Source organism: Macadamia integrifolia, chromosome 4 (genome assembly GCF_013358625.1).
Source record: "Macadamia integrifolia cultivar HAES 741 chromosome 4, SCU_Mint_v3, whole genome shotgun sequence".
Lineage (NCBI taxonomy): Eukaryota > Viridiplantae > Streptophyta > Magnoliopsida > Proteales > Proteaceae > Macadamia > Macadamia integrifolia.
Window position 1 is genome coordinate 23,674,711 of NC_056560.1, and position 11,047 is coordinate 23,685,757.

The 11,047-nt window shown below is 37.9% G+C and overlaps 2 protein-coding genes across 4 annotated transcripts in view; one reads left to right on the plus strand and one right to left on the minus strand.

Moving 5' to 3' along the window:
• The first annotated feature begins 278 nt into the window (after nucleotides 1-278).
• LOC122075666 lies at nucleotides 279-7,396 on the plus strand. 2 transcript variants are annotated; one of them, XM_042640784.1, is made up of 5 exons: nucleotides 279-424; nucleotides 1,508-1,762; nucleotides 2,918-3,068; nucleotides 5,811-5,942; nucleotides 6,938-7,396. In XM_042640784.1, exons 2-5 carry the CDS (start codon nucleotides 1,515-1,517, stop codon nucleotides 7,103-7,105), a joined length of 699 nt encoding a protein of 232 aa, XP_042496718.1. In that variant the 5' UTR covers nucleotides 279-424; nucleotides 1,508-1,514; the 3' UTR covers nucleotides 7,106-7,396. The 2 variants fall into 2 exon arrangements, with proteins under 2 accessions (XP_042496718.1, XP_042496717.1); XM_042640783.1 differs by having other exon boundaries at nucleotides 280-424; nucleotides 2,918-3,066; nucleotides 5,806-5,942.
• Nucleotides 7,397-8,680: 1,284 nt separating this feature from the next.
• The window catches only part of LOC122076087 (pentatricopeptide repeat-containing protein At2g34400-like), a 3,474-nt gene continuing 1,107 nt past the window's right edge, over nucleotides 8,681-11,047 (minus strand). The window contains exons 2-4 of one of the 2 annotated variants that reach the window (XM_042641373.1): nucleotides 9,752-10,927; nucleotides 9,571-9,638; nucleotides 8,681-9,126 (exon numbers count right to left, since the gene is read on the minus strand). In XM_042641373.1, coding sequence (XP_042497307.1) covers nucleotides 9,976-10,927 — 952 coding nt within the window. In that variant the 3' untranslated portion in view covers nucleotides 8,681-9,126; nucleotides 9,571-9,638; nucleotides 9,752-9,975. Of the gene's footprint in view, nucleotides 9,639-9,751; nucleotides 10,928-11,047 lie in introns of both variants that reach the window. The other variant, XM_042641372.1, reaches the window with a different exon arrangement.

An 11,047-nucleotide genomic window follows, 5' to 3' on the forward strand; every position in this document is an offset into this window, starting at 1 on the left:
CCCCCCCCCCCCCCCCCCCCAAAAGGGAAAAAAATTTCTCAATTTCTTTTTATAAACTCGATTCACTGCTCAAATCTAGGCCCATTTGAGTCGATTGATGTCCGATTTGTTTGAACACTGGATCGGAGACAATTCGGTTTCGGGATCCTACCAAGGAGCACCGAGATTGCCCTACATTCTAATATTCTATGGCACCAAAAGTTCTTCCCTTCCAAGTGTATTGTATCAACCAATCGGTGGCTCCTTAAAATGAGACACGTGTAACAAGGCGGTCCATACTACACAGTGATCCCAGGACGGGCCCCACCAACGCTACCTTATGTCGTAAGAACAGCGCATTCTCTACAAATGCTCTCGGCACGCCGTCTCGTCTCTTTGGAGTTTGGAAGCTCCACTGATATTCTGAAAGCCCTCCTGCTTTCAGGTGATCTCTTGTTCCGTTATTACTACTTACTTCATAAGTTGTTCTTTCTTTTTTGATCTGAAACGTTTAGGATCATCGTGAATTTCAATTTTCAATTCTTTTTTTTTTTTCCTATCGGAGCGAATTCTATGGTGTTTGAAATTCTGGGTTTAAATCGTTTTCATGTTTGGTTTTTGATTTGTTCTCCCGTTTCTCGTTTTCTCTTGTGTTGTTGGAGAATTTGAGCATTTTAAGTAGTTTTTCTGTTGAATCTCCCCTCTTTCTGGGACTTATCAGGTCCAAATCGCTGAAAATATGTGGTAGTTGGATGGTACAGGTTTAGTTTACTTTTTCTTGTTCTTATCTGAACAGATTTTTATTTTTAGACTTCAGAAGGACCCAAGTTGTTTAATAGGATTTTGGTTTATCAAATGGGAACATATCCTTTAGAAGGAGGTAAGATTAATGATTCAGCTGAGGCTGGGTTGGCTAGATAGTTCTTGTTCTTGGGGTCCTTCCCAATGTGTTATTGTTGTTGTGTACTATGTATTTATAGCCTTTTCACCCACTTTTTTCATAGAATTTAATTATTAAAAGAAACTCCTTATAGAGATGTTGGTTTTTCATTCTTGTTTAATCAAATAGCATTTGCCAGTTATACTCACCAACGCTAAATAGACAAATGCGGTTTTGGATTGATATCTAGTAGCTATATTAGAATATTATAGTCAATTTTGATTTTTGCCCACTAAATTAAGATTTTGCATCAGATTCTACTCCAAATTGTTGACTCTGCACATGAGAGCCTTTTCTCTTTGAAGTGATTCTCCTTGGTCTTGAGAAGCAAAGTTTTTTCGCTTGTTTGCATTTTTCGTCTCGTTGTTTCTTCTTCTCCTGTTTTGGTTTTTTTGGGTGGCATTCTAGGTAACGTACTATGTCTTGTTTGAACTACAAATTTTCACCACATTTCAGGACTTACATTTTTTCTGAGGATGAAGTTGACCTGTGTTGATGAAAATAAATACATCTTTCCTTACTTCCTACACTTATATAGACTACAGTGTTGGTTGCTGAATATTATTTGCTTCCCTGTTTGGTGTGTAGAATACTGATGGTGGACGATACCAACACTTTGGCTTCAGCTGATCCTGTATTTGGGAAGCTTCCAGATCATCTCCTCATAGAAATCTTCATTCGTGTTCCCATCTCAGAGTGGGCTCAGATATCCTGTGTTAAGAAGCAATGGGCCAATCTATTTCAAGAAGAATGTTTATGGGAAACTGCTCTTGTTAGGACGTGGCCCTTGGCTGTTCAGGGGAAACGGTGGCCTGGTCCTATTCCTCGAGGCTTGAGTAGAAGGTGATGACTTTAACTTCTCTCTTACTTCACATTTCCTTTTTATTTATTTGGCATTTGGATGTTATATGCTGGCAACCATTGGTAGGATCTCCTGCATCATAGAATATGTTTAATTTTCCCACTATAAAAGTAACTTCTTTTTTTTTTTTTTTTTTTTGGGGTGGGGGGTTGTATTGGTAAATGATTGTTATATTTGAATGCTGTTCAGAAACATCTGTACCCTGAAAGATATACTTCACAGGTACTAATGTAAGTTGGTTACAAGAGGGTAGACTATAGACACTTGCCCTCCTTTTCTCTAGAAAAGAGACCTAGTTCTTCCAAATGCTGTGGCAGTTAACATCCCCAGACTCTTGCTTAACCAAACTTGAACTCGATGGAAGACATTTTACCTCTTTATACACCTTGATTTAATTGTGCCCCTTATCATAAAATCCTCAAGTTTCTTCGCTGTCAAATGCCGTAGCATTAGGCAAAAGGAAAGATTGTCCAGACCACTTGAAACCACCCATGCCACTGTTCTTCCTCCCATCTTTCCACCAAAGGTCCAACATGTATACAACACAACCCAGATTAACCTAAGCAAACAAGATCCTTTTGGTGAGGTATCTGCATCACCTAGGTACAATTTCTGAAGTTTAGTTGGAAGTGATGTGGTTATCCTATTCCTGGGTTGATAGGATTTAAAGAGTCAAATGAGGTTAGTCCTACTTCATTCTCCTCATCTGTGATATTGTGAGGTGACTCCAGAGATTGATTTGTGGAATATCTGGCGACATGGAGGCACTTCATTGGCTTACACATTTTGAATAAGATTCATGCTTTCTTATTCATATTGAGATGATATACAAAGTACTGATGATGATTCCAGCAGTCTGTTGAAATAGAGAAATTGGGGCCTTCCTCTTATATTAAGAGTAGCTGTTAGCTTCCATTTTGATATTCTAATGTAACCGGTATCTCATGTTACTGGTAAAAACATTAGAGTACCTAGTCGAGGCATGTTAATGAAGAACATCGAAATGGCATGCTTTCATAAATTTCCTTAATTTTCATTAAAAAAAAGAAAAAACCTTGACTTAATCTTGTGTGTGTATATATATATATATATATATATATAGTCATATTCTAATATTCTCATCATATGTATTTCAGGAGATATGCGGCTTTATATGTTGGTAAGAACATCTTCCAATTTGATGATGAGATTGATGAGATTGTGGGACATTCTTATTTGTTTCTGAAAGAGCAGCTTGAGCTTTCAACAGTGCCTCCTCCTGGGATACTTCATGGAACCATAATTGGTGTGGGTTCAAACTTTTTCTTTATCCTATGCTTGCAATATGGATTTTATATTTGTTATGAAATTTATCCCCTAACTGTGACCTTAGTATTAAATGGACTAGCTTTGTTTCCCCCGGTAGCATTTTTCAGTCTACTGTTTCTGAATATACTTTATTATTGTGCTTTTTTTAAATAAATTGGAATCTTCATGCGGTATACCTTTGTGAAGGACTTAAGTATTTATTTTTCTTGTTGATGTGAAGAAGTCTTTGATATAATTCTTTTAAATGATAAATTAAAGTTAAAACTTCAAATTGCAACCCAGTCACCTAACTTTAACTCTATCTCTTGCTATTCTTTATTATTGTATTTCATGTTTATGCATGTCTATTTACTACTTAGAAAACAATACTTATAATTTAGTGCTTTTCTGTATATCAAAGTGTAGAAGCAGTGACTGACTTATTTATCCCCTTATAAAAGAATAAACAAAACTCTTCAACACACACACGTTAATGTAGAACCTATTCCTAGCTAGATAACTAGGAATTAATTCCAGAACAGGATAATAGGTGCTGCCAGTTGATAGACTGAAACAAAAGAGATTCCGCATGTCTTCTGCTTGTCTTCTCAGATCTTGCAATGGCAGCAAGTGCTGGGGCTTGTAATCAAGCTTCAAGCTGAACTCGAACAGGGCTGAAACCAATCAGGATCGCATGAAAAATAAAATGGAAAGAAAGAAATAAATAGAAAATAGAGAAGGAGAAGAGGGATAGGTTGCATAGTTGTCATGGCGTCGCCAAGGCGGCGATTTGGTGTCCTGGCGGAAAAAGAAGTTCATGGCAGTGCTACGATTTACGTGACTCACAAATGGTTGTCGCCATTGGCTGATAGGCGTCGCCATGGCACCGCCATGGACGCCAGGTCACGCCTGATTCGCTAGGCGGTCGATTTTTTATAAAATGCAGGGTGATTTTGATAGGGCTATATTGATTTTTAATATTTGATGTTGCTTAATGTTGGTTTTATATGTTATAGGGTATATATTGTAGGCTTGTAGCATGTTAAATAACTTTAGAAAATAAGGAAAATAAAAAATGACACATGGGCGATTTGACCACCATGGCAACTCCATAACGGGTGATTCATCGCCAAATCGATTATCCACCCCTCCACTGCCTTGAATCGATCTGACGCCGTGACAACTATGATAGGTTGGGTCGAGTATCTCACTCTTCCTTAGGACATCTCACCTTGGGCATCTCAGCCAAGCTGTCTCTCACAACACTCCATCTCACAGTTTTTCAGTACAAAGATTTTTTTTTTTGTCATTCAATCGTGGGCTGTAGATTAGCCTGCTTCCTTTATTTATAAATTTTAAATTGATTACAAAATTGGGTCTTTCCTTGCATGGAAAGGAAAGGAAAATCCCCTTACAACTAGATATTATCCTATTTGGAAACTAATTACAAATTAAATCAAATCCCTTCCTTTTCAAAGATAGAAACCCAATAAATTACAATTCCTACTTTCTAAAAGTAAAGACTAAAATTAGAAACGGGCTAGATAATATCTTCCTAACTATTACAAGGAAATATGAAAATGAAAACTACGTCAATCAAAGATTTCCTAAAGTCTTTCAGCCTAACTCCGCCATCCGAGCTGGCCATGGGCCAACGAATCAAGAGGGAATCTTCTTCAGGTCTTCTCCACATTATGAGCTGGCAGTGGGACCCATATTGGTTACTGTTCATGAGTGGGTACTGTTCATGTGAACAGTAAAAAAGAAAAAGAAAAAAGAACTGAAGTTGATTCTCTGCCCTCTTCTTCTCAGGCTTTGACCTGCATCAGACCTGTTCTTTCGCATGAGGTTAGTTTACCATTGTTATTGGAGCCTTGACAAACATGAGTGTCAAATGCCCCAAATCAGTGAATCAAGTTTTGTCATTGGTTGTGTCTGTGTTCAACCAAGTGATCTGTCACTAGAGAGTTTTATGATTTGTCATATCTCATTAGAGACCACTTATTATCTCTTTGGTAAAGTTTGCTCCGGCTTTCCCTATTAATTGAAACTAAAAGAAAACTAAAATATCAGATGGAGGTACTCCCTACATGGGTCTTTCTTTCCACAAGTGATGTGTTTGCTTAAAAACAAGATGAAAATCAAGGTTGCGGGAAGAATATATCAGATATAAGGGTATCCAGTTAGACATTTATCACCACATGGTATATGAGTAGATCCTGAAGAAGTCTCAAATCCTTCATATATGGTTTTCACTTTTCACTAAATTCTGAAGGCCATTTTGAATCTTTGGGTAAGCAGATCTTCTTGTGACTGCAACAATATTTGAATTGAAACACATTGATAAATAAGCACTCTAATTTCTGCAAAATCATTGCAGAACGAATTTCGCCGTTTGTCGTTGAATATTCTACCATTAATTCACATCTTGATCTGAATGCAAAAGACAAAAGGCAGAGTCGAGGATTTAACAATGATCTTTTATTCGTAGCAATATGCCTTCACAATTCCTTGCAATCTCCTCCTGACATCCTATCAATGTCTGGAAGGTGGCATGTAATGTACCATGCCATGTGCTTGGAACCTGTAATTTTTTGAATTATTTTATTTTATTTTATTTTTGTTTGCATCACATTTACTATGTTTGAATAATCATTAATTCTTGAGGGAAAGCATGACCTTAGCTTAGCAGTCCTCTGCACACTAACTGGAGATCATCTCACTTGCTTTTGGGCAGATCAGTTTATTGCCTGTGGCAAATCTAGAGATGAGGCCTATGAGCTTGCTTCACGGATCTGGCTGGCTGTTATCAACAATCTGGAGGAAAATGAGCACACATTTCAATTATTTAAACGTCTTGCATTAGTGGAAGATGTAAGCAGCATTTCATTAGTCTCTTTCTCCCCTTTTTTTCCCATTATCAGATGGTAACAGCTCAGTAGGTACAGATTTGAGATCAGGATCATATATTGGATTTGTTGCTAAATTTTTTGATCGATCAGGTCAAACTGAAACCATTAATGTTTACCACGTCCAATTGCTACATTCATCTCCGCAATTTTCATTTAATGAATTGTATCAGTAATAAGCGGATCCGTTTGGACACCAAGTTGAGATCTCATTTTTAAAGTTCAGTTGAGATCATTGCTTCTCACTTCTGAATAAGGGAGCATATTTCTAAGCAGCCCATGTGTAAAGGTCTCCTGGCAGGCCTTGGTTCTGCCACTTGGAAGATCAGATAGGGCTGTACTTTTGTGGACAGATGGAACCCAGATCCCCTTCTCACTAGTTAAGTTTTAGCCTAATTGGAGTTGGCCATGTTGGAAGACAAAGTACTTAAAAATTCAGGACTACCAAGAGGGTGCATTGGCACGTCTCCAACAATTATGGATGCATGGACATACATAGGAGGTTATTAGATTGAATTTGAGTCTGAAATTTGACATGTGGACAATTCAGACCATTCCCTAGTTAGAATTTCCACATCTCCTTTCCACATGACAAATGCCTTTGGATACCTCTAGTAAAAGAGATCTCCCATTCAAGATTCAGAGACTGCACTTTTTTCATGGCTAAGTAGCTCTTTGGAACCTCAGTGTTAACTATATATATATACACCTAATTATCTCCACTACTACTGTGAGAGAACTGGGGACTATTTGTAATTGCTACATCTACGTTAAGTGCTGCAAAGACCTTATTCTGGAAGTGTTGCAATAAAATATCCCAGCTTCTAGTTTTCTTTTCACCCTTTTTTTTTTCCAAAGTTGCCCTAAAAATCATCAGAATTTCACTTGACATTTTCTTTTTCTCTACCATTCCCTTGTTAAGATAGTAATCTACCTTTTCTTGACCTCTTTTTTCTGCAGGTTTTCCTTCCGTATCCATATTCACGATCATTTGAAGTCAAATGGAGGATATTCGATAGGCTCTTCACAGATTTCCGGGATTGTTTCAATCTTGAAGATTACAACAACTTAATGGCATGTGCCAAGCAGAATTTCCAGCCAATACCTTCTATTTGGTTAGGTTACTAGCCATCTCTGTTTCTTAGATCGTGTGATTTACTGTATATGTAGAACTCTACTGTATATGTAGAACTGTGATACAGAGTTTAATATATTGCCTCAATCAGGAGCTTCATGGTCTCTCTGTAAACAAGCTCATTGGGTTGGAATTGTATATTTTTTTCATTTTTATGTTTGAAGAATCTTTTAGAGTAAATTTTCATATACAAGTCTAGTCTTTTCAGCAAGTCTTATTGTTTGTGGCTGCTGTTCTGGAAAGGACCCAGTTGTTCTCTAATAAGAGCAGTTTTTTGGCTTGAATTGTATGTGATTGTCCCTTTTGTTCAACAATGTTCAATTGTTTTAACTATGCTATGGATTTCTCATACCCTAAGTTACTGATATTCTAGCAGATCCAGTAAATCATTTGCCTAAAAAAAGCTGCTCCGGTTGATATAGAAACTGGATTCTAGGAGAACCGCTGAATACCTAAAGGGGCTGGTTTTGGTCCTGCCTGCATCTAATCAGAGTTCAATGCAACAACTGCTTGTGCTTTCTTGTCAACACAAAAGAAGCAGGAGTGCTCGTAATACCTTCTGAGAACTTTCATCCAATGGACAGCTGATTATGAGAGAATCTATATGGAACTCTCATTTGGTGCCTGTTGGAGATAAGCCTTTAGGATATTATTTCTTGAATCTGTTTCAAGATTCTAAGACTCGGGATCGGTCAATGCTGATACCAATCCAGATTGGCCTGGGTCAGACCATATCAGACGGATTTACCACTGCTTTTTAATAAAAATCAGTTTTTATTACATTTTTACCCTTGGCCATACCCTTGGCCATACCCTTGTATTTGGATTGGATCGATATCAATCTGAGCCAGCTGATACTGATTGATCCGATCCAAGTTTTAGAATCATGATCTGTTTGGAAGAAACTTTGCAGGTGGATCCGGCTTCCACCATGGGGATCTGGGCTTTTATGTTCTACAAACTACGCCTTTTTGCAATGATCCCGATCGGGGCTTTAGGACACCAATTGTGAACCCCATTTGCTGGCATTATGATAAGAGAATCTCTTTAACCATGAGATCTGACTCTCTTATTGGATTTGCGAAGAATATTTCAACCTCATACAATAGGGAATAGGAGTTGATGATGACATTCACCTTTCACAGAATCCAATCACAGGTTCAAATCACCCACGGTGAAGAGAGAACAATAGGCATGGATTCAATAGGTAGTTAGATTGGGATGTCAAGATTCCAAATAATATTTGAACCTCAAATGGCTGAAATACATATCCTGTTTTTACCAACAGATAAGAAAACAGTAGAAGAGCAAGGAAGGGGTGGGGGAGGATGAAGAAAACAGGCCTCATGGAAGATGAAATTGAGAAAATCTGTGCTTTCACTGATTTGGATTAATTTCTTTTTCTCATCCTTTATGAAAAGCAATCTAAAACAAATTACACATCCATTACACTTAACCTGGTGTATTCCAAACTGGAGTTTTATCATGATCAGATCCTGCACTCCACTGGGTAAAAAGAATGCTATCTTATGTTGTTACAAAAGATCATATTTTGACACAAACATATAGAAATCCAATAGAAAATCACATATGTAAATATTAAATGAATGAGTGAACCAATTAATCCGTTGAATCATAAATACATACAAGAAAATGGCCTTTTCAGGTCACATGATTGACCATCAAAGGACAAGGGCATCTACTCCAAGAAAAGCAAGAGAATTTTTTACCTTGATGGAAAAATTAGATGGTTTCCATGATATTGTTAGACTGGATTCTTATATAAGGGGAAGCATATCTAAGGAAACAGAGCATGGGTCATCTTCTACTTCGGATTTGGGAGTTAAAATCAGTGTTCCCTTCTTATCTTTGAGCTCAATCAAGACCAACAATTTTCAAATATGTATTCTTTGGAGATGTCCCCCTCCAACCTCAAAAGCAGTCCAAACAGCACAGCTGCATCATTCAAGAAGCAGCTTTCCTACAATATTGCCCCTGTTTCTGCTCCTCCTTTCTGAGATCAATCAAGAACAACAATGGTCAAATGAGCATTGTTTGGTGACCCTCAATTTCTACATTCACTTTTTTCATGTACATTTCAGATGTTAATGATGCATATTGATCAGTTCCTCACTGTCTTAATTTGTTATGGCAGTAACAAGTTTCAGTTTTTTATGCATAAGCAATCTTCCCTCACAACATCTGAGACCTTAACCAATCTGACTTTAGTAACTTCCTAGACACTTGCTAGATTTTTTGATAATGCAATTCTGCCGACTTTAGCCCAAGTGTGCAATAGAGTACTTGCAATTGATCTTATGAGCCGACAAGTGAACTCCTCAGAGAAGAAACCTTTCCCTTCTCAAGATTTAAAAGTAGCATCACCAAGACCAATCATTGCAACTTCCCCCACAAGCATGAGACTGACTTGGAGTAATTTCTGGCTATCCATTCATACCTATTATGTAGGAATTCAAAACATTTAGGCGGTGGGCTAACCAAACTCTTGCGACGGCCTGTACTAACCTGAAAATCATATAAGGAAACAAACTTAACAGTAAAAGAAGAAGCAAAATACTAAGAAAACTATAAGAGACATTTATAAGATATAAGAATTGTTCCATAAGAATAACTCTTACCTTCCGTTTGGTAATCAGCTTGTTTAGCTATCCAGATTGATGCACTGAGGATGATGCATGGTTTGTAAATGTAATGAACCATTCCCTCATTCCATAATACCATGCAGGTGTAATTCCAAGGAGGTCACATTAGTTAATAATTCTGATAAAATACCCAAATACAATGACGTCGTTTTGTCATTTGTGAATTTGGTTGAATCAAAGAAAGCTTTTCCATCTTCTTGCTATACAAAATTGATTTTTGGAGGGTATCCCTCCATCTTCATCTCCTGAGTTAACAAGTCAATAACATAGTAAATTTCTCTTGAATTAAGATACAAACCCTCACCTGCATGAAATTCATGGACTTTATTCTCGATCTCAATCCAGCTGCAACCAGGAGTTTTAGTGACACCCCTCTCCCTCATTAGCCCTCTCATTCTTGCTGAATCATCCCACCTCTTCGAATTTGCATATATCTTTGATGATATAATATAGTTTCCAGAATTTGAAGGCTCCAACTCCAGAAGCAGGAGGATTACACGTTCACCAACCTCAGCATTTCCAAAATTCCTACAGGCAGCAAGGAGTGCCCCTAATACGACTGCATCAGGCTTTTCAGGCATCTTCTCAATGAATTCCCATGCTTCATTTAAATATCCAGCACGTGCCAAAAGATCAACCATGCTAGAGTAGTGCTCAATTTTAGGGACCAGCCCAAATGATGGTCCCATCATTTGAAACCACCTGCGGCCTTCATCAACCAATCCAGCATGCACGCATGCAGAGAGCACACCCACAAATGTGATGTCATTTGGATGTATGTCTCCACCTTCCTCTGTCATTCTCTTAAATAGTGATATTGCCTCCAGGGCATGCCCATGAACAGCAAGGGCAGAGATCATTGCATTCCAAGAGACCACATTTTTTCGGGGCATCTCTCCAAAGATTCTACGTGCATGGTCTAGGCTCCCACACTTGGCATACATATCTATTAGGCCTGTACCAACATAAATATCATGTTTTATACCTTTCTGTGATGCATATGCATCTACCCACTCCCCAACATCAAGGGCCCCTATGGAGGCACAGGCTGATAGAACTCCAATCAATGTGATCTTATCAGGGTCCACACCTGCTGCCCTCATGTGATGGAATAACGTGATTGCTTCATCTGATGCCCCATTTTGTGCATATCTGTTTGGATCTGGTGAAGTAAATAACTGGTACAACTGTATAGATAATTAGGAAATAGAACTACTTAAAATTAATAAGTCTTCACCATATTTTGGTGGGTTTTTTTTTTTTTTTTTTTTT

Coding starts and splice junctions, on each gene's coding strand:
- LOC122075666 (XM_042640783.1), top strand. CDS start 1,515: ATGGTGGACGATACCAACACTTTGGCTTCAGCTGATCCTGTATTTGGG. Junction 1,763..2,917: donor CCTCGAGGCTTGAGTAGAAG/GTGATGACTTTA, acceptor TATGTATTTCAG/GAGATATGCGGCTTTATATG. Junction 5,943..6,937: donor GTCTTGCATTAGTGGAAGAT/GTAAGCAGCATT, acceptor TTTTTTCTGCAG/GTTTTCCTTCCGTATCCATA.